The sequence below is a fragment of the Coffea arabica genome, chromosome 7e (assembly GCF_036785885.1).
Source record: "Coffea arabica cultivar ET-39 chromosome 7e, Coffea Arabica ET-39 HiFi, whole genome shotgun sequence".
Classification (NCBI taxonomy): domain Eukaryota; kingdom Viridiplantae; phylum Streptophyta; class Magnoliopsida; order Gentianales; family Rubiaceae; genus Coffea; species Coffea arabica.
Genome location: NC_092323.1, coordinates 4,220,477 through 4,243,648, shown reverse-complemented (window position 1 = coordinate 4,243,648; position 23,172 = coordinate 4,220,477). Strand labels below are relative to the sequence as shown.

Sequence of the window (23,172 nt, the reverse complement as noted above, 5' to 3'; positions counted from 1 at the left end):
TTTTTCCTTGTTTGAGAAAAAAAATTGGCTTCAAAGCCTGCAACACATGTAAAAACTCCCAAGTCTTCAACCCATGTAATAAACCATCTCCAACCAGTCTTAAAGTCATCTAAGAGTCATTTGATCTCTAGTTGCTAAAAGTGTTAACAGCAATCAAAAGCACAAATTACTTAAGACAGGCCACTAATATATATAGAAGTTGACCTTTGACCCAAAAAAAAAAAAATTAGACAGGCCACCATCTTGACTTAGTTCAGTCTAGAAATCGGCAAAACGTTGAATCGACGAGCTATCAATCAAAAGAAATTGGCATCCTCCATGGGCTAACCCCAGGCTGAGGGGAAGTTTCCGAATATTGTCTTTACAAATTACAATCAATTAAAGTCACTGAGCTAATTATGATGATCATCCAAAAGTGCAAAACAATATAGCCAACACCGTCTACACCTTCAGGAGGTTCCTGGACAATCTGAAAAATCAAGGGGAGAAGCTAAACTTTTAGCAACAAAGTTGCTGGACATTTCAGGTTGTAATCCAGTTTATTTCCATCAGATACATCTGAACATAAAGTCGGAAAGAAAAGAGAAAATACAAGAATATTTCTTCATCAGATAATCAACCACATGTAAGGGCCCAAGTGTACAAAACTTGGATGACAATTTGAAGCATCCTTCTCTGCAGTCATTGGGATCCAATGTCCTTTCAATGAAGCTCACGAGTCTACAGGAAGAACAGAAAAAGAATATTAGGCAAATACCTATTAAGTAGACCAGTGCCTTGTAATTCAAACAGCAAAAGGTATAAATGTAGATTTCAAACATAGTGCTCAACTTGACCCAAAAGCTGGACATAACCAAAGGGGAGAAACATCAAAAAATTTTGCTTTCTTATGATAATTTGATCCTTTCCCCCTTCCTTCCAAAGAAAGAGAGATAGTCAAGGTTGAATCACTTGCTCTTTATTCCCAACCATATAAGGTTCCTTAAAACCTACATAAGGAAATAGGGCTACTGAACCACATTGGGAATAGAGGCATCTGCTTAATGTAAGCAGGCAGGAAAAATGTCTCCTAATCTATATGCATTGACATATTTTTTTTACTAGCACAATTTCAGGCAGACAATTTACATTTATCTAGTATGTTCTCTAGAAAAAATAAAAGTTCATAATTCGTGTAACTCTTGTTAAATACTTTAGTTAAAAACTAAAAGTAATTCATTGCATCTGAAATGTCCACAACAAACCCACTTCCTTAAATTCACTTTGTACTGATGAGTTGAATTTATGTTCGTGTAATCAATATGTTAGAAGTTCATGCTTCATTCGCAGTGGGAAATCTGAAAGTAGAAGCCCTTTCCAGATTACACTACAAGTAACCACCCTAGGGGCATCACGACTCGGAACCAAATAAGTCTCAAATTTGTTTGATCAAAAGATGGTGCAAGAGGTAAACAAATAAATTTGCATCAAATGTTAAATCACGATCATGGCATCTAATATACTGCCAAAATGATATTCAGAGAATGACCTATCGTCTGTATCAGCTGGTGTGTCTAAGACATTAGAAATCTAATTTGATTTTCTGAAAATTGTAGAGAATAACAATCCTTAAGTAAGTGTTCTAAAAGAATGGTCAACCTCCAGGACATAAGCATGCCAGAAATATCTTAACATCCCCAAATTCACCAAACTCCAAATAGAATCTGCAACTGCCTTGTACTCTTCAAGGCTGTTTGCAGGTTTCTTTGAACTTCGATCATAATTCTAATAAATATATGCCTTTGACAGAATCAACTGCCTTTGCCTCCCTGGACTGGGTCTAGGAAGTGATAATCTCAAATTCCAAAGATAAGCTCAAGTACCCTGACAAACCTGCCAAAGACACCCCGTATTCTGATAGAAAAGCATTTGCACAATGCCAAGGCATTATTGAACATGAAATACATACTTAAGGTCAGGGTACAATTTTTGAAGGAATATAACAGTACTATCTCCCCCATATATTCAAGCCCCACTATGAGTACTACACAAAGGCCAGACTGTGATGTCACCCGAACCCTGCTTCCCAATCTGAAAAACTTACGTTACGTGCTTCTGTAAGAAGCTCGCCTAGCTGCTTCTGGGAATCAGTTCTTCAGGTGTACATTAAGCGACTTCTCACTCATTCCCTTATGTACAACCTCTATGGCATCTCAAATTAAACGGGAGTTATAAAGAATTGTCCCAGTGATCACATGTTATAATCCTTAAAGATGCCATGGTAGCAAACCCCGTAGTGCATCTCTGAAGCCCTTTAACTTGAGATAAAAAATCTCTCAATCCACTCCAGTCAAACTCCATCCCCAATCCATTCAAGACTTATAAGTCACAATCCCTTCAATCAAACAGCAACCTCCTTAAACCCACACACAGACAAGAGAGTTCAGTCAAGATTCCTCATTTACATTCTTTAAAGCCCCAATTCCAAATAATGCTGAAGAAGAAGACTACATAAACCAAATGAAAACATCACAGACAATCTCTTTACTATTGTGAGTTACAACTGAGGATTAACCCGACATCACAATCTCAGGAATTAAAGTCAGCAAGAAACGGATCAAAACCCCAGATTCGAAAATCCGAAAAAGAAAAAGAAAAGGGAAGAGCAATGATAGCGTGAAGAAGGGTAGCTTGCTTGCCTTCTATTTCTGGTAACCACCACCGATGGCGTTATCATCCTCCACAATCGTAGCGGCCAAGTAAGGCCTAGGGAAGCTATTGACATCGAAGGTGGTCTCCTTCATCATCTTCTCCACATCAGGCTTCTTCAAAATCGTGCGCTTAATCGGAGGGCGATTGCGGCGCTGGTCGCGAGAGAAGTACTTGATATCGTAGACGGTTTCCGGGTTGGAAGTGGGCACAATAGCCGGAACGGGTGCAGTGGCGGGGCAATGGACCCGATACTCGGTGGCCTTTGGTACGGCGCCCCGGTACTCTGGAGAAGCACAGGGTCCAGTAATCTCCCATGGCCTCGTGATGTAGCGTCGCAGAGATTGAAGAAAAGATTTTGCTGCTGCCATCTCCAAAGTTTTCCTCTCTCCCTATTTTTTTTTTTTTCCCAGCGAGAATCGTTAGTTAGTGCGGTTTCGAGGCTTGAGGTCAAATGAACGAGGTACAAATGTAAAATCGAGGACTGCACTAATTTAGTAGTAGTAACTCGTAAGGAAGTCGATTTGGGGAAATCGACTCTGATAGCAATTTTGGGAGTGGAGGATGGAAAAGAAAAGAAGAGAAAGGTTAAGTTACGGTAGAAAAGAAAGGATAAGAAAAGAGGTGAAGAAATTTTAATGTTGTTCGGAAATTTATGAAAGAAATGAGGTGATTTTGGACATGTTGATTAATAAATATTTCATTTAACAGCTTTTTAAATATAGAATGGGCAATTTAAAAATTTTTTGTAGGCTTTTCGTAGCTTTCCTTTGCTTTCTTGATTTGGGATGGAAAATTTTTCAAATTATAGCTCCTTCCAAATCAATCAAATTCTTTTTTTTTTTTCTATTTCACTGAAACTTCCAAACATGGGAAAGATCTTCCGTTCTTTTCTTTTCTGCTCAAATATCATCTCCCAAACTAGCTATGAGAATCGTCTTCAATCAAAAGGGGGAAAAAAGATTTTACCCTCATTATGTTTGTAGTTAATTATCGTAAATTTATTATAAGGAAGTAAAATGAATATGTTAAGTAAAAATAATTTAAGCCATTTGACAAAATAAAGGTAAAAGTAATTTAAGCAATTTATTTTTTATTAAAATTTCCTTATTATACATTAATTGTTTATAAATATATTAATAGAAGATACGATTTACATAAACTTTTAACCATGTATTTTCTTTTCTAATTTTGGATGATAATTTATGATAGTTAAATATCTTTCATAAAAAAAAAAACCAATAGTATATGTTTTAGCATTAAAGGAAATTGTTAATAAGAGTAAAGAAGGAAAAAAGCATAATGCATGATACTAAATAAACAAAGAAATCATGTTGACTAAATATGCAGTAACTTTTAATTTAGTAAATAATTTAGATTTCCTTTTCTTTCTCTTTCATTCTGATTACAGTATATGATTTTGGATGACTATTGTGTTAAAAGAAATCTAATTTCATGCTTAAATATATAGGACAATTTTAGCACTAAAATATATAACTATGGCAAATCATCATAGGAAATTAAAGAAGTATATATTTGGTAAAAATAAGTAATTTCCATTTATATTAACAATTCCTTATTAGGTGTGGAAATTAAATATTTAGCAAAATCATTTCACTAAATATTGCCATTTCAACCGTAATTAAGCAACGCTGGTATGTCTATTCTTCTCTTTTAATGCTCTTTACGTACCGAAGTATGACCTCTGCTTTCTCTGTTTTTTTTTTTTTTTTTTTTTAAAGTCATAAGAACAAATTTATAAAAGAGAAACCGCGCAAAGCCAATGCTCGATTCCCGCAGTCTTGTTTGTTTCCCTCTGTATCTGCGTCTAGACCCGATCGTTTGCCGCCGTTGCTGCCATCAACCACCAAGGCCGGCTGGGCGAGGTACCCGACATATTATTTGTTTTTTATCTTCGAAATATCGTAAGCTGCCTGGTTAAGTAAAATTGTGAATTTTTCTTGTAAAGTCGCACATTTCCCGAGCAAGTCTAGGATAAAATTTAACTCTCATAGGAGCTTCCGGCGGTTCATTCTTCTGCCCGTAGACTAGAGCCAGTTTTGATTCCGTCGGTTGTCAATTACTCCAAATTCTTTCATTTCTATAAGCAATTTTTGCACTACCCGTTTGTGAAATAACTCTGCTAACTTGATATAGCTGCGTAAGCTGGCTGACCTTGAGATAATTCTCTATTTCTTGATCACTGTTTATTGCCCAAGGCAGAATTTATTTATACAGTTGGTTTTACATGCATTGTGGAAATCATTTTTTGTTGCAGAACAGTTTTTTTTTTTTTTAGCACATCAATTCGAACCGATCTTTAAAATTTATAGGACAGATTGGGTTGTGATTTGCAAGAGAAAAACAATTCTGTGGTTCGTTCATCCATGAAATTTTTGTTAGCTACGTTTGAAAACACTAGAATTGTGCAGAAGCTTTATTCGACAATGATTGTATTTGCTCAAGAGTTGCTTTTTCCTCACTCAAGTTGCCATGGTTTTAGAGTAGTATAATTATTTATTTCCAAGCAGATGCCTTTTTTGTACCATGTCATTCAATCTTGAGAGGTTGAAACAAATAGTAAACACCGAACAACACATCCTGTCAATACTGTGGTTATAAAGTTGTCAGCATGATTGCATGACTGGTGAATGTTGGTTGCATAATGCTCTCTTCACCTTTCTTATCTACTCTTATTAACTGACATCCAAATTCTTGGTCTTTGATTGTTGTCAAAAGCATTGCTCCTGAGTTATTATGCTCAAGGACACAGTTGTGAAACTGAACAACCAATCGTAATGAATCCTTGATTGTGTTTCAGCAATCACTTGGCTTTTCTTGTTGTGACAACAACGGTTTCACCATTATATGAAGTCGTGACAAAACATTTGCAAACAATACCTGGATTTGGGTCTGATGTCCAAGTGCGTCGCTATTTCCACTGCCTTTTCCAACCTTTGAGTTTGGTTTAGCATGATCAGCATATCTAAACACATCATTGAGCACGAAGTACCCCTTATCTCACAGAGCAAGAGAAAAGGCTTGCGTAAATAACCTTATCCTGTTGTACTTTCCAATTAAGAAACCAGTGACTAAAGCAATCACCCCACGATTGTAAGAGTCTCGAGCATCAGTAGTCCTTGTCTCTACTTGTAGATCTGGTAGTTCAAGAAACACATGGTTTTGTTGATCATCCATTCCATATTATTTCATTCATTGGCATTTCCATTCTGCATGCAACACTCTGAACTGGGACAGGACACTTTTTATGGAGAGCAGGCCAAATTGTTGGTGATGATTGTTGGATCAGGAGTAACAATGGCAAAAATGTTGTGGTGGAATCTGAATTTCAATCAATGTGAACCTCATTTCTGCAGGATCACGATTAACTGCTTCAACTTTCCAACATGACAGACTGAAGGAGTTGTATGCGCCATTTTTAAGTTCAGAAACGAAGTTGGGGCAATGAAAGTTATGCCTGCTCATTTTTTAATTATTGCAGCTACAAAATCTGGAAATCCACCTGTTGATTCGGCCAGCCCAGGCTTTTCTGCCTCTAGCAGCATTTCTGGCCCAGGAAGTAAAGGTGCATGTGACAAAGGTATGCTTATTCTTACCTTTTTGAGGGTGTCTTTTGGTGAAATGATGCTTCATGCATCAATTGTACGGTGCTGAGATTGGGAAGACTTTCAGATTTGGGAATACACACTTGCGGAATTTGAAAGTCAACTCCTTTTGAATGTCTGTATATGGCATACTTGACTCATTGTCAGTTTTATGCTTCTCTCCGACAAGGCCAATAAGTTTGAGATCACCTGGTTTTGCTTTTTAAAAGTTGAAGGCCACTCCTTTCATGCAGTCAATTTTCCCTGCAGAGTTATTGCTGATACGATTGAGTCAGAATTCAAGAGAACTGAACCAATAAAAACCAAATGGCCTCCTGGTCAAAAGTCCAGGGTTGGTCTTACTCATGATGGTAAAGGACTGTTTTAAGCTGTGTTTGTATTCTGATTTAACAGGAAAGGTGATTTGGTGTTGTTGTTGAATTTCAAGATTTAAGCTCCACAGAAAGTGCGCTTCAGGTATGTGCTCAGGACTGTCGAAACGCCTAAATTTCTATGTAGTCACAGGCATGCTCACACACGTTTATTTTTCATTTAAAACATTGGGTGCTTCTAAAGAGCAATAGTCTCTTGTAGCCTTCGACAAATATGCCTACAGTTCCTTGAGTACTAGAAGCCAAGCATTTCTCTACGCTGATTAGTTGTGATGTTCCAATGTGGCCAACCGATGATTTCTAGAGAGTTTTATCTCCTCACTAGGTAGATAGGTTTATTTTTAGAGCATATGCTGTAGAAATCAAGTTATCATACATCTATTGAGCTGTCTTGATATTGAAGGCCATGCGGCCATGGTTGCTGATAAAAGTTTGAAAAAGAATTCGATACAGAAGCTCAGTAGGTCAATGACATTTACAATTTTGAAACCTTTTTTTTTGGCTTATCACTGGAGATAAAAACCCATTCCACCAAAAAGGAAAAGAAGAAGAGGCAAATCAAAGATTTGGTTGTTGTTTATCAACTTACAATCAAAATTTTGGGCTTTTTTTTTTATATAGAACCAAGATATAAATGTCTTTATATGAAGTTAAATTTTACTATATATTTCCAACTGTACAGCCTTTTTGTTCAAACATTGCTCATCACTACTGGGGGTCATCAAGCTGTAACTGTCACGAGAAGCAGCACGAGTGAATGTAGCAGGACGACCTCTACTCTGCAAGCTTTTCTTTTTGTATCTGGAAGAATTTGACATTCTGTCTTGATGAAAGAAAATAAAAACGTGACAGTGTAAATTTAGTGTGATGTTAATCATGCACTTTGACTTATTTAAAACTTTTGAGGTGTTCACAACGCAAAGATGATGTGTTACATGTTTCTGAAGCTCAATTTTCTAGCATGTCAACACAAGAACTTTAGGGGACGTGGGAACTTCTTGGTGGACATCTTTGAGGGAGAAAAGGCACCCACAGCTGCTGCAATTCTTGTTTGGATTGCTGTTTTTCGTCGAAAAATTTCGTCTTTTTCCGTGAGCACATTTCCCTATTACCTTTTTCTCTCACATACATCAAATCGCTACAGTAATTTTTTCATGAAAAATCATGAAAAATGCAATCCAAACACAACCTTAGAATGTGGCGTTATGCCTCAAGGAGGGTACTGTCTTGAAGGCTATTAGCAAGCGAGAGATACAGAAAGAGAGAGATGCCTTTTCCGGTGGTGGCGGTAGGTCTCAAGGCGGCAGGGGTTGGGGCCATCAGTTAGGGAGTGGGACTGGGGAGGCAGGGATAAACACGTTGCGAGTATAAATATGTTGACACTAATCAAAAGATTGACACTCAACGTGGCTTCTCTAAAATACATATATGAGTGCGTAATGTATCACTATGGTTCGATGGTAGTTCAGTTCTCGTCTGTTTTTCGGAATTTTATTGGATCGTCCCCTATAATATATTAGAATAAGAGTAGGGGTAAATTATGACAATTATCAAATCAAAAAAAAAATTAAAAGCAAAACCACACATACTCAATTAAAATGTGCAAGCTAAGAAGTGTTGAAGCGCCACTTTTCATTATTGTATTGATAATACTACATATAAAGGGTAATTTCTTAGGTTTTTAGATGCGAAAGTTGTTGTTAATTTCAAAATTAGTGATGCTGTCGAAATTACTTTTAGCTAGTAATGGGCCCAAACGGTCCGAAATATTTAATTTGATTGATCATTTTTTATTGGAGTTGAAAAACTTTTTTACATAAGAAACTTAATTTGTGGTATGAATTTTTTGGATGACCAGGGTTATAGCTACTCTGATTTATTTGTAGTGATAACTTTAGCAAGAAAACAATATATAATTTTATATTTTTAGACACTTATATTGGTGGTAAATATGATGATTGTGATAATTAATAGATTTGTATGAATTAGTACCTTGATCATGAAGAAATTATTGAAAAATTATTTGCAAAATATAACGTGCACCCACTATTTTGTGTAAAAATGAAGATGAAGATGACGCGTTGCGTATCGTCTATTTGCCAATTGAATTTTCAATAGAATTATTGCTAGAGATGGAGCTGGATTCGCCTCAATTGAGAGTTTAATTCAAAGGAGGCAATGTTGATAAAATGAACTAACTTTAGAAGTTTTTATTCATTTATTTACAAGTTTTTTTTATTAAAGTTGGGCTTTTAGCAGTATATGTGTTTTATTTGATAATTGATCATCCAAGTGGTTTTTCGCCCAACAAGTCTGATAGATTATAGATACGATATTAGTTAGGATATTTTTTAGAAATTAGTCAAGAAGAGTATGTAAAGTTTTATTGTGACGTGACTTTTTCTTCTATTGTTTGATATTTCAATAATAATGTAAATTATTTATTTTCTTCTCTCTTACATAAATATATTTTGAGTTATTATTTTATCCCTTCAATTCTATAATCCTGCATGCTTAATAATTATTAGAACCCTAAATTTAGATTTTACATGAACATTACATTAGCTTGGTTTGAACTATGGGATAGAGCTTTAGGCTCTTCACCGTTGGGCTTTGATGAGATACCGAGAAAGTCACGCACCACTCTGATAATCTTATCTCAGGCGATGATAAATTTCTCTCACCCATATAGGCTCTTCACCGTTGAATTGAAATACTAGTTCATAGTAGTGGGTAATACTATGTATGTAATTGAGCCATACTTGAGCTTGACTCGAGGAAATCTTTAAAAACTCGAGGAAATGTTTAAAAGCTCGAGACTCGATATTTAGTCAAACCTTATCGAGTCGAGTAATCAAGCTTTTTGACTTGATATCTTACTTGTAAATTCAATATAAATTATACCCATAACGATCATTTTATAATTATAATATATATGTATTATTTAAATTATACGGCTCGACTCGAGTCACGAGCTGTAAAATTCTGACTCGAATTCGATTTAATCGAATTCAAGCCAACCAAACTCGCGAGTAGCTCGGCTCGCGTACATCCTAAGTGATACTTAGAAGCAAAAATCCTCGGGACTGCTGGAAGTGAAGAAGACTTGAATAATGAGGACGTGATTGAAAGGAGTGACGGCTGCTTTTGCCATTTTCTTAACTACCTTTTCTCTTTCAAGCAAATTGGCAACATGACGGGCTTTGGTGTTAAACCAATACAATTTGCGCGAGCAAGTTGCGCAATTTCTTTGTTGACGATTACGACAGCTGTCTTTCAGACTTGCAGGCAATTTTTATTTCACGCAAAAGGGTACGGAAGTGAATAAAAATAAATGTTGCCTGATCGATCCACTTGCCCTATTCTCCAAAATTCAGATTTTAGTACCTTTTCCAGTCCTTGATCATTTGTTTTTACGTCTCCATCAGCTGAATTGACTGCTTTATTTGTCCATGTACTTCAAAGAAAAAAATTTAAAAATTCTAACCTTTTTCTTTTTTTAATGTAAATGAGAAGATCCGAATCTCTTCCTCATCCCTCGAACCATTCAATCCAATTCATCTCTTGCGAGTTCTAGCTTCTAATCATTTTTGTTGGACTAAATTGGAAATTGGCATCCCAAAAAAGCACCAACTCAGAAGAACAACTACATTCATCATGTCCATGAAGCCACAACTGGCTATAGTTAATTCCATCCATTAGCACTGACAATGGCAGTGTCATGTGTACGTCTCAGTCACCTTCATTTGCAACTGCAACAACTTCATCAACCACCTCCGTCTCCAGCAAAACGATAAAGGAAAAAGATACTTACGTGACTTGGGGTGAACCCAATCAACGTTAAAAGCACGACAAATCCGATATCGCAGCAAAATGGAAGTAATTAATTGTTTAACATATGAAATCAGCAATACTTACTAAAAAGCTTCACATTCTAATTCTGAAAAAGAAAAACCAAAACATGTAATTTACCTTGTTTATCTATTGATAGTTTTGAATCCGCGAAGGCTCAAAATTTCTGCTTTTCGCAAGGGTTATTCGGGCAATCAGCAACGTAAACGAAAGGCAAAAACCGGAGCTCTGATGAGACGTATACGTGTCAAAATCTTGACGGGCAACCCATTCCAGACATTGATTTGAGAGACGATGACAAATGCTCCAACAGAAGCCCCACAGTCATTATTATTGTCAACCTTTTGTACTTCCAAATCGTTGGCGTCAGAATGATTAACACCGCAAATCAATACGTTGGTTCGGCAATTTTAGGCCATGCTTGGATTGCTTGTTTCCGTCGGAAAATATTGTCGTTTTCCGTGATCACATTTCCCTATCACCTTTTTCCCTCACATATATCAAATCGCTACAGTAATTTTTCCATGAAAAATGACGAAAAATGCAATCCAAACACAACCTTACCTTTTTTTTTTCTTTCTTTATTTTTCTTTTAAGGGGTGAATCGGCACCTTTCCCTGTAAAGTTTAAACTGACGGCTTGGATTGGATGACGAAATTTTGAGTTCAATTAAAACTTTACCCTCTGAGTCGACCCAAAAAGAAAGGGCTTTATCCTCTTTCTCAGTAGCAAAAGGCAAAACGGAAAATCTTTTTTTGTTTTCAAGGCACGGCGCAGGATGACATCTTAATCGCTCGGTATGTTAAATAATCTGACGGATGACATCTTCTAAAAACAGCGGGACGAAAAAGGATGAAAGAAAAGGAGAGCGACGGCAGATAGATATTGGATATCGTTAGTCATGCTGTACGTAGATTTAGACTGATTTGATCCAAGACAGCAGCTCAATTGATTCTTTCTTAGGTTTGTTATTTGAAGCTTTGGAAACATTCCTGGGAGTTTATATGGTATTTCTTAAATGCTTTTTTTAATTATCAAACCCGGTTTTTTAATACTCTATCAAATTTTCTGACACGCTTTCCAATTATCATTGTGTGTCGTGTATTTCATATTGCTATACTATACTTCTTTTAATAAAAATTTTGAAAAATTATAATCCAAACAATACCTAATTATGCATTAATCGCTTTTGATGAAAACTGAGAATTAGTTGACTCACACAAAAGTTGAAGCTAAGGCCCTGGTTGATAATTCAATTCAACACTTAAATTTAATGAATTCAGATCTTAACATATCCAGAACGTTTGGTAATCAAAAATTGAACATCTGAATTAATTAAGTAGCACTGAATTTTTCTAGCCAAAACTTGCTTTTAAAATTAAATGATAAGCTATTCAATTATCATTGAATGTAATATGTACTCACATGTATTAGATTTAATATTTAACAATTCAATAATTTAATGAATTCAAACTTGATTTCAGATTTCAATTTTATCAAACGCATCCTAAGTGTGGTAGGGGGTAGGCAACAATTCGGTTAATTGAATTTTCGGCTTAGTTTAATTAAACTTAATGAATCGATTATCATGGAAATTGATTTCAATTCAGTTTCAATGAAAATCGCTTTTTGAAAACGGTCAATTAGTTGAAAATTATTATGAATTACCAATTTTAGTTTTAATAAAAAAATTGAAATTAATTTTTTTCACTATTCCATATACCCATATACTATATATGACATGTATAGTTGTATATTATTATTTTACAATATGTTATAGTCAAAGTAAAAACATGTGGTTTTATTTATTTAAGAAGTGCATGTTGAACTTTAGCTTTTTTAATCAAATTTTGAATTGGTTAAGTTTTTTTCTTAATTTTTTCTAACAATAGAGGGATGGAATTTAAGAAATGGAGAGAGGTAACGAATATGAGCCATGACTTCTAAATCCTGGGACTTCAACCAAATTGATTAACCAACTTTAAAAACGATTTTTGATTTCAATTAAATTCATTTCAATTCAATCAACATAAAATAGGCTTCAATTTTGATTGGAAGTGAAAAAAGGTAAAAATTATATTTTAACCAATTTCACCTAATTGAATTATCGATAAACTGATTGATAAACAGATTTTCATCAATGCTATTGGATTTCGTTGTAGCAAAAAATATGTTTAACCAATTTAATTTGATTGAATTGCCGATTAATCGACCTGGAATAAGTAGTTTTTCATCAATAACGGCTTTGTTTGGAATTGTCATTTTTTTTTAAAAAAAAGTTTTTCAAATACAATGCTACAATAATACACAATAACTCAAAAAACATTTCATCCATACAATATATCAAATATTTCAAAAAAATTTTATAATCTATAAATTTTTTTCATATACACTGCTATAATAAATTTTTTCAAAAATATCTCAAAAAACAGTTAATCCAAACGAAGCGCCGTAGAGGATTTAGAAAGATTATAAAGCGAGAAAAGAAAAACCTAGGGGAATAACTTGGAGTGTATGTGGACAAAAGATCATTTGGAATATTATTTTAAAAAAGTATTATAACACTTATTTTGATGTGATAAAGGTAAAATAAAAAATATGTTAATAATATAAGTAAATAAAATTTAGCAAAATAAACTACAATGAGTCCGTTTAGATTAGCTGTTTTTAAAATTTTTTACTGTAATATAGTTTTTATAGTATATTTTAGAAAATATTTAGGAGTAGAAGAGTTTTTAGAATATATTTTGGAATATTTTTTAAACATTAAAAAAAATTTAAACTATTTTTTAAAAATATTTAAGAATAAAAGAGTTTTTAGCATATATTTTGAAATAATTTTTAAATATTTAAAAAAGTTTAAACTATTTTTTAAAAAATTAATTTTTGAAAAACTTTTGAATCCAAGTAGAGCCAATGGGTTTGTTTGGATTGTAAGTTATTTGAGATATTTTTACTGTAACATTTTTTGTGATGTGATGTATGTGAGATAAAAAGGTAATTGGGAAGATAAAAAGGTGTATTGGACGGGTTTGTTTGGATTGTAAGTTATTTGAGATATGTGATGTATGTGAGACAAAAAGATGTATTGAAAATTGTAATAATAATGTAAGTAAATATATTTGAGAAAATAATCAACTGTAACAAATAAGTTGTAAGTAAATATATTTGAGAAAATATTTTTGACACGGGGAGGAGGAGTAAAAGCAGCAGAAGATACATACAGAGTAAAAAGGGTAGGGAAGAGAGCATGAATGAAACGTCGCGGCATTACGAGGTCGGGATTTTCTGACAACGTGGCAAAGCCAATCCGCTTTATCCCCAAATTTACATACACGTGTCCGTAGCTTCCGTTATCTCATAATCCTCGTCCGTTTTTTTTTGGTCATAATCCTCGTCCGTTGAGGAGACATCTTTTTGGACGCTTGTTTGGCTTTTTGACGTCGTCATCCCCGTCCTCGTCCTCCAAACCAGCTTGTCTTAACCACGTGGGTCGTCTATGATACTTCTCCCCATCCACGTGTCACATCTAACTCATTTGCGTTTCAATATCTCTGTCCTTTTTCGTCTTTTCATGCTCCCCATGCCAATTTCAAGTTCTCCCTTTTATTTCTTTTCCCCAGTTTCTTTCCCATTCCTCTTTTCATTTATTCACATTTGTTTATGTTGTTGTCTCCCTCGCGGTCATGGCGCTCTCCACCTCGCAGGCAAACTCTTCCCTCGAAATTTTTTTGAGTTCCTTCTTCACATTATCGGAGATTTGCAAAACTTGTTATTTTACCTTGTTATGAGGTTTTCTGGACCCATAAATCTGTTTATTTCCTTTTGTTTTTGTTTTTTTCCTTGTTCTCTTTGGCGAGGGAAAATGAAATTTACTTGAATTATTACTGGTGGAGTAAGACTATTTCCATCTGAGCATCTTCAAGATTGAATCTTTTTGGGTTTTCCATTAATGATGCTGGTGAACTACATGGCAGAGGCTGGAGAAAATAAAGGAAAGGGCCATTTGCCCACTCAAGTCAATGGATTTTCAAAAGATCTACTGTTCAATAACTTGCCGAACGGGAATATTTTATCAAGAAAATTCGAGGTTGATAATGGAGAAGAAGAGGTGGAGTTAAGTTTGGGGCTGTCATTGAATGGAAGGTTTGGGGTGGACCCAAAACAGGCTAAGATGAAGTTAATGCGATCTTCTTCTGTATTAACTTTCATGTACGCTGGTGTTGCAGGCGGTGAAGAAAGCCACGCGTCATTGGTGCCAATTGCTTCGTATTCGCCGTTGTCAAGGACTTGTTCTCTGCCAACGGAGACAGAGCAGGAGTGGAGGAAGCGGAAGGAGTTGCAGTCGTTGAGGAGGATGGAGGCTAAAAGGAGGAGGATGGATAAGATTAAGTTTATGAGGGTTGGGAGGGAGAAGGTTGAGTCGGAGGATTATTCTGGTGAAGAAAATGAGAGTAATGGTACTAATACCAATAATAGTTGCCAAGGTTTAGACAGCATTAATGGGAACGGGAATGGAAATATGATGCCATCATCCCAGGCATCAATTGGATCACAAGGCAGTGCTTTCTCTGAGATTTCTGAATTCCATAGTCAACCCATTCAAGGTATTTACTCTTTTAGGATTATTCTTTATCCGTTTTATTTTCTTACCTTTGTTGGTAACTTTTACATTTTTTCTCCTTAAAATTTGTTGTCACGGTTAATTTGGTGTACTTGCATTTGCAGCTTGTCGTGAGTGTGTGCGAGCGTGTTTTGGTTGGTTGGGGGAGGGGAGGAGGGTTGGTTATGTTCTGAGTATACAAATGGAAAAATTGCTTCTTGCTTGATTTGATCCTAATGGTTTCTAAGATGTGAAATTGTGGAGTCTGTATTCAGGAATTGCGCTTAGCTAGCTTCCTTTAAGAGACAGATGCTTCTTCAAAATCTATTTTCGTATTGTTGTTGTAAGAGTTGGGCTAGGGTTCTTTTAAGCTCAGCTTTATTCGTGGGATATGTATTTCAATCAACTTGAGCACAATGAGTAATATGTATGGAGTTGCCTTGCCTCTCAAAGAAATTAGAAATCAGGTAGGTTAGTGGTATAGATATCTTTGCTTGGAAAGTTTAAGGAAAGTTTAAACCAAAGTTTGCAAAACTAAAATTTTGACCAAGTTTAGAGAATTAAGTGATTTAACCTTTTTGGATTTTGTTTACTCGCCATTCACTAAAAATATGAGTGCAAGATTTATGCGTAGTCAATTGGATTTGACATATGCTTCTCTGAAGTTTTTGTGGACATAGTTATGTTTCCTCTTTAAGCATGACGCGATGAATTGATGCAGAGGATAGTATAGACCACTGGGAAATTCTCTCAAACAGGAGTTGCAATTTGGAGAAGACAACTCGAGTAAGAGAGATTTGTTATTACAGAGAAAACAGAGAACAGAGAATTGAAATGGATACAATCAGAAAGAATACTTCAGGCTACTTTCTCCCCTTTCCCTCGCTTCCTTTATACTACTTCAGCTAACCGACTTCCATTCCAGCAAGCTTTCCATTTCCGTAACAGACTTCCCGCGCAAACTTTCCCTTTCTGCACAAGCCTTCTATTTTTGGTTACTAACTAATTAACAAGATAGCTGACATGGCGTAACTAACCCAACCCGCTCTCTGATGTGGCATAACAAACTCCTAGCAGGATAATTCCAGCTAGCTTCATTCATTTCAGACGTAACAATACTCCCCTCCCCAAAGAGTTCTTGTCCTCAAGAACTGAAGTGCGGATATTTCTGGTGAAGATCAAACCAGTACTCCCACGTCGCGTCTTCTGGAAAACTGTTGCTCCATTGCACCAAGACCTGTGTCGCAGCTGTTCGCCCCCTACGAACCAATCTCCTATCCAAAATAGCCACTGGCTCCACCAGCAGATGACCCTGATCAGTGACACGAACAGGGATGTGTGGCTGCACCGGATGATCCCCTACATGTTTCTTCAGAAGGGAAACATGAAAAGTGGGATGTATCTTGACATCCGGGGGAAGTTGGACTGTGTAGGCAACGGAACCAATCCTGGCAATAATCTGGAAAGGACCGAAATATCGTGGAGACAGCTTTTGGCACGAATGAGTCCTGAGTGAGTGCTGCCTATATGGTTGGATTTTAACATAAACCCAATCTCCTAGCTCAAAGATTCGCTCAGATCGGTGTTGATCAGCCTGTTGCTTCATGCGATGTTGAGCCTTTTGGAGGTTGTGCTTAAGTAGATGAAGGGTGGCCTCTCGGGCAGCCAGGCTCCTATCCACACTATCAACAGATGAGCTGCCCGGCATGTAAGGGATGTGCAAGGGAGGTGGCTGACCATAGAGAACTTCATACGGAGTGCGCCTGATTGCTGAGTGAAAATTCGTATTGTACCAGAACTCTGCTAGTGGTAACCAAAAGCACCATTGCTTGGGGTGATCACTACACATGCACCTCAGATAAGTTTCCAAGCAGCGATTAACAACCTCAGTCTGGCCATCTGACTGAGGATGATAAGCAGTAGATAAACACAATTGGACCTTCAATAGCTGAAACAACTCTTTCCAGAAGTGACTAATGAAAATGGCATCCCTATCACTAACTATAGTTTTAGGGAGGCCATGGAGCCTATAGATATTATCCAAGAATGCCTGTGCCACTGAGAGGGCCGTGTAGGGGTGCTTGAGGGCAATGAAATGAGCGTATTTGCTGAGCCTATCCACCACCACAAGAACAGTATCCTTCCCATGAGATTGAGGTAGTCCTTCCACAAAGTCCAGGGATATGTCAGACCACACACGTTCTGGAATGCTTAGGGGTTGTAGCAGACCTGGATAAGCCACATTTTCCCCCTTATGCCTCTGACAAACATCACAAGAAGCCACGTAGTGTTCGACATCCCTCTGCATGTTTCTCCAGTACACCAGCTCCTTAAGTTTTCTATATGTCACCTGTACCCCTGAATGCCCCCCAATGGGGGTATCATGCCACAATCGAATGAGCTTCTTCCTTAAGGCAGAATCATTTCCCACTACCAACTTCCCTTTCCTCCTCAGTTGCTGGTTCTGGTAGGAATAGTGCACCAGCTGAGAATCATTTGTCGAATCCTGCAACTGTTGTATAATGCCTTGCAAAAAGGGATCCTGAACACAACTCTGTTGAATCTCAGTAAGTAATGCTGAGCGAATGACTGAGATGGGAGCTAATATTGCTGCACTGTCAGAAGGCAGCCTGGATAATGCATCCGCCGCCACATTGTCAACTCCCTTCCTGTATTGAAGCTCATAGTCGTACCCCATAAGTTTGGCTACCCATTTCTGTTGCATAGGCGTGGACACCCTCTGCTCGATCATGTATTTAAGGCTCTGGTGGTCAGTCTTAATGATAAAGCGCCTGCCCAGTAGATAAGGCCTCCACTTTTGAACTGCACTCACGATAGCTATCATTTCCCTTTCATATACGGATAGACCCTTATGCTTTGGGGCCAAAGCTTGGCTATAGAAAGCCAAGGGTCTTCCCTTCTGACTCAGGACTGCCCCTATACCATCACCTGAGGCATCCGTTTCTACTTCAAAGACCTGGGAAAAATCAGGTAAAGCCAGCAGGGGTGGGGAACTCATAGCCAGCTTCAATGCTGCGAATGCTGCAGTAGCCTGGTCTGTCCACACAAAACTGTTCTTCTTGAGCAAGTCTGTCAAAGGTTTGGCCAGCTTCCCAAAGTCCCTTATGAACCTCCTATAGTATCCTGCTAGTCCCAAGAAGCCCCTTAACTTCTTCAGGTTAGAGGGTATAGGCCATTGTTGAATGGCTTGTACCTTTTGAGGGTCTGCCTGTACTCCTGCTCCTGAGATGACATGCCCCAAGTAAGCCACCTGTGTTTGAGCAAAAGAGCACTTGCTTTTCTTCACCCTTAAGCTATGCTGCCTTAATGTGTCAAAAGTGATCTGCAAGTGCCTGGTGTGATCAGACCAGGTTGAGCTAAACACAAGTATGTCATCAAAGAAGACCAATATGAACTTCCTCAAATAAGGCCTAAATACAGTATTCATCAAACTTTGGAAAGTGGAGGGTGCATTAGTCAGACCGAAGGGCATTACAACAAACTCATAATGCCCCTCATGGGTTCTGAAGGCAGTTTTGGCAATGTCCTCAGCACACATTCTTATTTGATGATACCCAGATCTGAGGTCCAATTTGGTAAAGAAATGAGATCCAAACAACTCATCAATCAGTTCTTCCACCACTGGAATGGGAAATTTGTCCTTCACAGTAGCCGCATTTAGTTCCCTATAGTCAATGCACATCCTCCACGTTCCATCCTTCTTCTTGACTAACACCACTGGGGAAGAAAATGGACTTGTACTGTGCCTGATGACTCCAGATTGTAGCATTTCCTGAATTAGTTTTTCAATCTCATTTTTTTGAAAGACAGGGTATCTGTAAGGCCTTACATTTACTGGTGGTGTCCCTTCCTTGAGAATAATCTGATGGTCATGACTTCGGTGTGGAGGAAGCTCAGAAGGTTCTTGGAAGATGTCCTCAAACTGCATTATCAGCTCCTGCAATTCCCTTGCTTCAAGATTATGAGTCGAATTAGCTACCTGAGAATTCCCCTCTATCTGGCAACAGCTGCTTGCTGGTTCACTTGCTGCTACCTGTACAGGTACAATAAAGCATAGTTGCGCCGAAGCAATCTGCTCCGGTTTGTGCAAGATCTTCTGCATGACCCTTCTTCTTACCAACTGAATGGCCTGTTGGCCCTTCCCTCGCAACACTATCTTCCTCTGCCCCTGTAGAAATTCCATTTTCAGCTCACCAAAGTTCCACTTTATATCTCCCAGGGTGGACAGCCACTGCACCCCCAGCACCAACTCACAACCTCCCACAGGCAACACCATGGCATCCACCTTGAACGCCTGGTTCTGCATTTTCCAAGCGAAGTCACGACACAACTTGTTAGTGTTGATTTTGTTGCCATCGGCTACTTCCACCATAAGAGGTGGTACTTCTTGCACCCTCAGCCCCAGCTTGTTAATTAAATCTGGATGAATAAAGTTGTGAGAACTCCCACAATCAATGAAGATATTCACTGAAACCTTCCCTACATGACCAGTTACCCGCATTGTCCTAAACTGAGGGACAGCAGTAAGAGTCATAGCATTTAAAGAAATGTGAGCTAAGTTACCCTGTGAGGCCTCTCCCTCCCCCTCAGATTCTACTTCCAGTTCCTCACCATCATCCTCTGCACATACTTCCAATCGAAATAGCTGTTTGTTCCTACACCTATGGCCAAACCCATACTTTTCATTGCACCAGAAACAGAGACCCTTTGCTCTTTTTTCATCCATCTCAGTGGAGGTCAGCCTTTTGAATGGTCTCCTGGTGTGGCCTTCAAGAGCCTTTTCACCCCTTTCTTGGCTAGGAGTGGGTAGTAACCCCTTATCATCTACCCTCCCAGTTCGATCAAGGTTGATCTCCCTCTTCCATGGTCCTTCAGAATTCTTTTCTCTCCTCCACCTGTCCTCCACACCAGAAGGGAAACTATTTTTAATCACGCTCCTCTTTTGCTGAGTTGAAATTTTGGCTTCTTCCAACTTAGCTAGGGTCCTGGCATGTTGCAGTGTTTTTGGCATGAACATCCTTACAGCTAGTTGTATCTCAGTCTTCAAACCACTGAGGAAGCAGCTGGTTGCGTAATCTTCAGGGAGATCCACCCTATTTAGCAGATCTTCAAACTGCTCTTGGTACTCCAAGACAGTTCCTTCTTGTTTTAAGGCTTTTAATTCCCCCATTGGATCATCGTACAAACATCCCCCGAACCTGGAGGCCATCTCTTTGATATAGTCTTCCCATGCAGGCAAGTCTCTTGTGACACGTGACCTCATGAAAATCTGATGCCATTGGAGAGCCTTCCCCTCCAGATTCATCGCAACCATCTTCACCCTCACATGAACTGGTGTCTCATCCACCTCAAAGAACTGTTCGATCTTGAACAACCACCCTTGAAAGTCCTCCCCATGGAATCTGGGAAATTCCAGACGAGAAAAGCGCGTAGGGGCTTGGTACGTCCTTCCCTGAGTTACCTCATTTTCAGACGGCGAACTCCTTGCGGATTGTCCTCTTTGAGAGTGCAATTCCAGCACCAAATTCCTAAGGGCTGCCATCTCTTGCTCAAATTGCTCCTTCTGCTCCTTCATCATAGCCTTCACGCTCTCCTCCAACCTTCGGTTATCCTGCGATCTAGTACCCTCCGCCATTGTTATACGAGCTGGTCTGTCCCCAGCTCTGATACCACTGATGCAGAGGATAGTATAGACCACTGGGAAATTCTCTCAAACAGGAGTTGCAATTTGGAGAAGACAACTCGAGTAAGAGAGATTTGTTATTACAGAGAAAACAGAGAACAGAGAATTGAAATGGATACAATCAGAAAGAATACTTCAGGCTACTTTCTCCCCTTTCCCTCGCTTCCTTTATACTACTTCAGCTAACCGACTTCCATTCCAGCAAGCTTTCCATTTCCGTAACAGACTTCCCGCGCAAACTTTCCCTTTCTGCACAAGCCTTCTATTTTTGGTTACTAACTAATTAACAAGATAGCTGACATGGCGTAACTAACCCAACCCGCTCTCTGATGTGGCATAACAAACTCCTAGCAGGATAATTCCAGCTAGCTTCATTCATTTCAGACGTAACATGAATTGTCTTTCTATACTGGTTACTGCCATAGCTTATGAGCATAATTGAATAATTTGTCTTAGTTAAATGATATTTTGATAATTTTAACCGATTCAGAAACCCATTTTCCATTCTTTTGTGGCTTCGGTAGGTTCTATTTCTTGGTTAGCTTTTCTGGCCATGCACTTATTGCTAATGCTTACAAGTCTTTTGTCCATGCGTAAACTTTGTTGCTATATTTTGGCACCACGTTTAATACCCTTCTCGAGTTACCATATTGATGTTTGGACGAAGAGTTAATTATTTTCAAATAGTCTGCCCTTGTGGAGAATATCAAGCTCCTTTCATGGTAGGTAAGTTTTGATTAGAAAAGAAAAGCGACACTGGGTGGGCAGCTTGAAAAACTAATTCCCTGGGGTGTATTTGAATGGGATAAGAATGGAGCTTATCTTGGATAAACATTCCTGGTTATTATGAATTTGGGCGAGTATCCGTTGAAATTTTTACTGAATGCAAATTTAAAACTAAGCATCCAGAACAATTTGTTAAGGATGTTGTTTTAGCTGTAACAAAAGGACCGTTGTTTCGATCTTTATTGGAATAGCCATTTTAGTCAAATTATGCAACATTGCTGGGTTTGTTGGTACTCCGCGTTTGACCATTCTTAGCATTTTTCTGGCTGTGTATGTGATGTGTTCGCTCAAGCTTTTTTTATAGGATCATGTGATTCTCAGTTTTTCCACTTTGCCCTACGGGAAAAATTAGTTTGTCACTTAGTGATGAAGATTCCAATTGTTAACAAGTGCTCCTGAAGATGCATATTTGATCTGTAATTTTTTTCCCCCATCTTTTAACTGCATCTTAATTGCTGCAGCGAACGAAAAGAATGGCACAAAAAGCCCTTCCAGCGTGCATTCTCTTAAGGTTCACCATGAGCAAAAACCTCAAGTGCCTCCTGGATCAGTGGTTGGCAAGGCAGCAGTTGACAAGGGAGCAAAAGAAGCAAAGGAGATGCTCAAGAATGTAATGCTTGATATGCCTTGTGTCTCCACAACTGGAAATGGGCCAAATGGTAAAAAGATAGAAGGATTTTTGTATAGATATCAGAAAGGAGAGGAAGTAAAAATTGTGTGCGTTTGCCATGGAAGCTTCCTGTCTCCGGCCGAGTTTGTCAAGCATGCAGGCGGAACTGAAGTAGAGCACCCATTGAGGCATATAGTTGTTAACCCTTCACCACCCTTGATTGTAGCAAGGAAGCTGTAACATGAATCCCCTTAGCACTTGGTCATCGCTGCTTAGTTTTTCTTCATTTGCCCAATTTGATTTAATGACGTCCATCACCTATTGGTTAAATTTGTTTGTGTTAGGCTGACGCCTTGACTGCTGAGGGGTTCCATTGTTTCTTTTGTTACTTCTACTTTCAAATGAGGTCTTCTTCCTGGTTTCAAGAGCTGATCAGATTAGTCCCGTCCTTGTGGCTTACTATTAACCACTGGATCTCGAGTTTAGTGTCTCTCTTTATTCTCAAGTTATATGCTACTATTTCATTATGCGCCAATATGATGGTGTCCGTTAATTTAATATCTCTTTTAGCGGATTTCCATGTCCGGTATGGCTTCCGACAAAATTCTAGCAATTCTCGGGATGCATGGGCAAGGAGTACTGCTCCTTAAATGGGTTCTTTTTTAACTTAATCCATAACAGAGATATCAAGCGAAAGTGAATGGATGGTTGCGTCTGCAAACGGCCGCAAGGCAGAGAATCATAGAGAAGACTTCCCGGGGAAGAAACGGAAGAGATCTAAGTAATTGAAGGGGTACAACCGGACCCGGCGAGGCCACTGACCAAGCGTTAGGCAGAGATCACGGCGATGTCCCGAGCAAATAAATTAATGTGAGGGCTAGGGGAAACAGGCTTTGACCCAGTGAACAATACTAATAGCCCAAGCGGGTAAT

General features: G+C 38.2%; 2 protein-coding genes, 1 long non-coding RNA gene and 1 other non-coding gene across 5 annotated transcripts; 3 read left to right on the top strand and 1 right to left on the bottom strand.

Moving 5' to 3' along the window:
• Positions 1 to 265: 265 nt before the first annotated feature.
• LOC113702363 (uncharacterized) lies at positions 266 to 3,268 on the bottom strand. Its single transcript, XM_027223537.2, has 2 exons — positions 2,679 to 3,268; positions 266 to 720 (listed from the first exon to the last, which is right to left on the bottom strand). Exon 1 carries the CDS (start codon positions 3,057 to 3,059, stop codon positions 2,682 to 2,684), a length of 378 nt encoding a protein of 125 aa, XP_027079338.1. The 5' UTR covers positions 3,060 to 3,268; the 3' UTR covers positions 266 to 720; positions 2,679 to 2,681.
• Positions 3,269 to 4,339: 1,071 nt separating this feature from the next.
• On the top strand, positions 4,340 to 7,619 carry LOC140010883 (uncharacterized). Of its 2 annotated transcripts, none has more exons than XR_011818057.1 (2): positions 4,340 to 6,770; positions 7,368 to 7,619. It is a non-coding gene; the product is annotated as an uncharacterized lncRNA (long non-coding RNA). The 2 variants fall into 2 exon arrangements; XR_011818058.1 differs by having other exon boundaries at positions 4,340 to 7,010.
• A 1,674-nt stretch (positions 7,620 to 9,293) lies between these two features.
• On the top strand, positions 9,294 to 9,381 carry LOC113702517 (small nucleolar RNA Z221/R21b). The gene has a single exon (XR_003451162.1). It is a non-coding gene; the product is annotated as a small nucleolar RNA Z221/R21b (small nucleolar RNA).
• A 4,774-nt stretch (positions 9,382 to 14,155) lies between these two features.
• LOC113701472 (ninja-family protein AFP3) lies at positions 14,156 to 22,665 on the top strand. Its single transcript, XM_027222150.2, has 2 exons — positions 14,156 to 15,144; positions 22,092 to 22,665. The coding sequence occupies exons 1-2, from the start codon at positions 14,490 to 14,492 to the stop codon at positions 22,478 to 22,480; spliced, it is 1,044 nt and encodes a 347-aa protein (XP_027077951.1). The 5' UTR covers positions 14,156 to 14,489; the 3' UTR covers positions 22,481 to 22,665.
• The last annotated feature ends 507 nt before the right edge of the window (positions 22,666 to 23,172 follow it).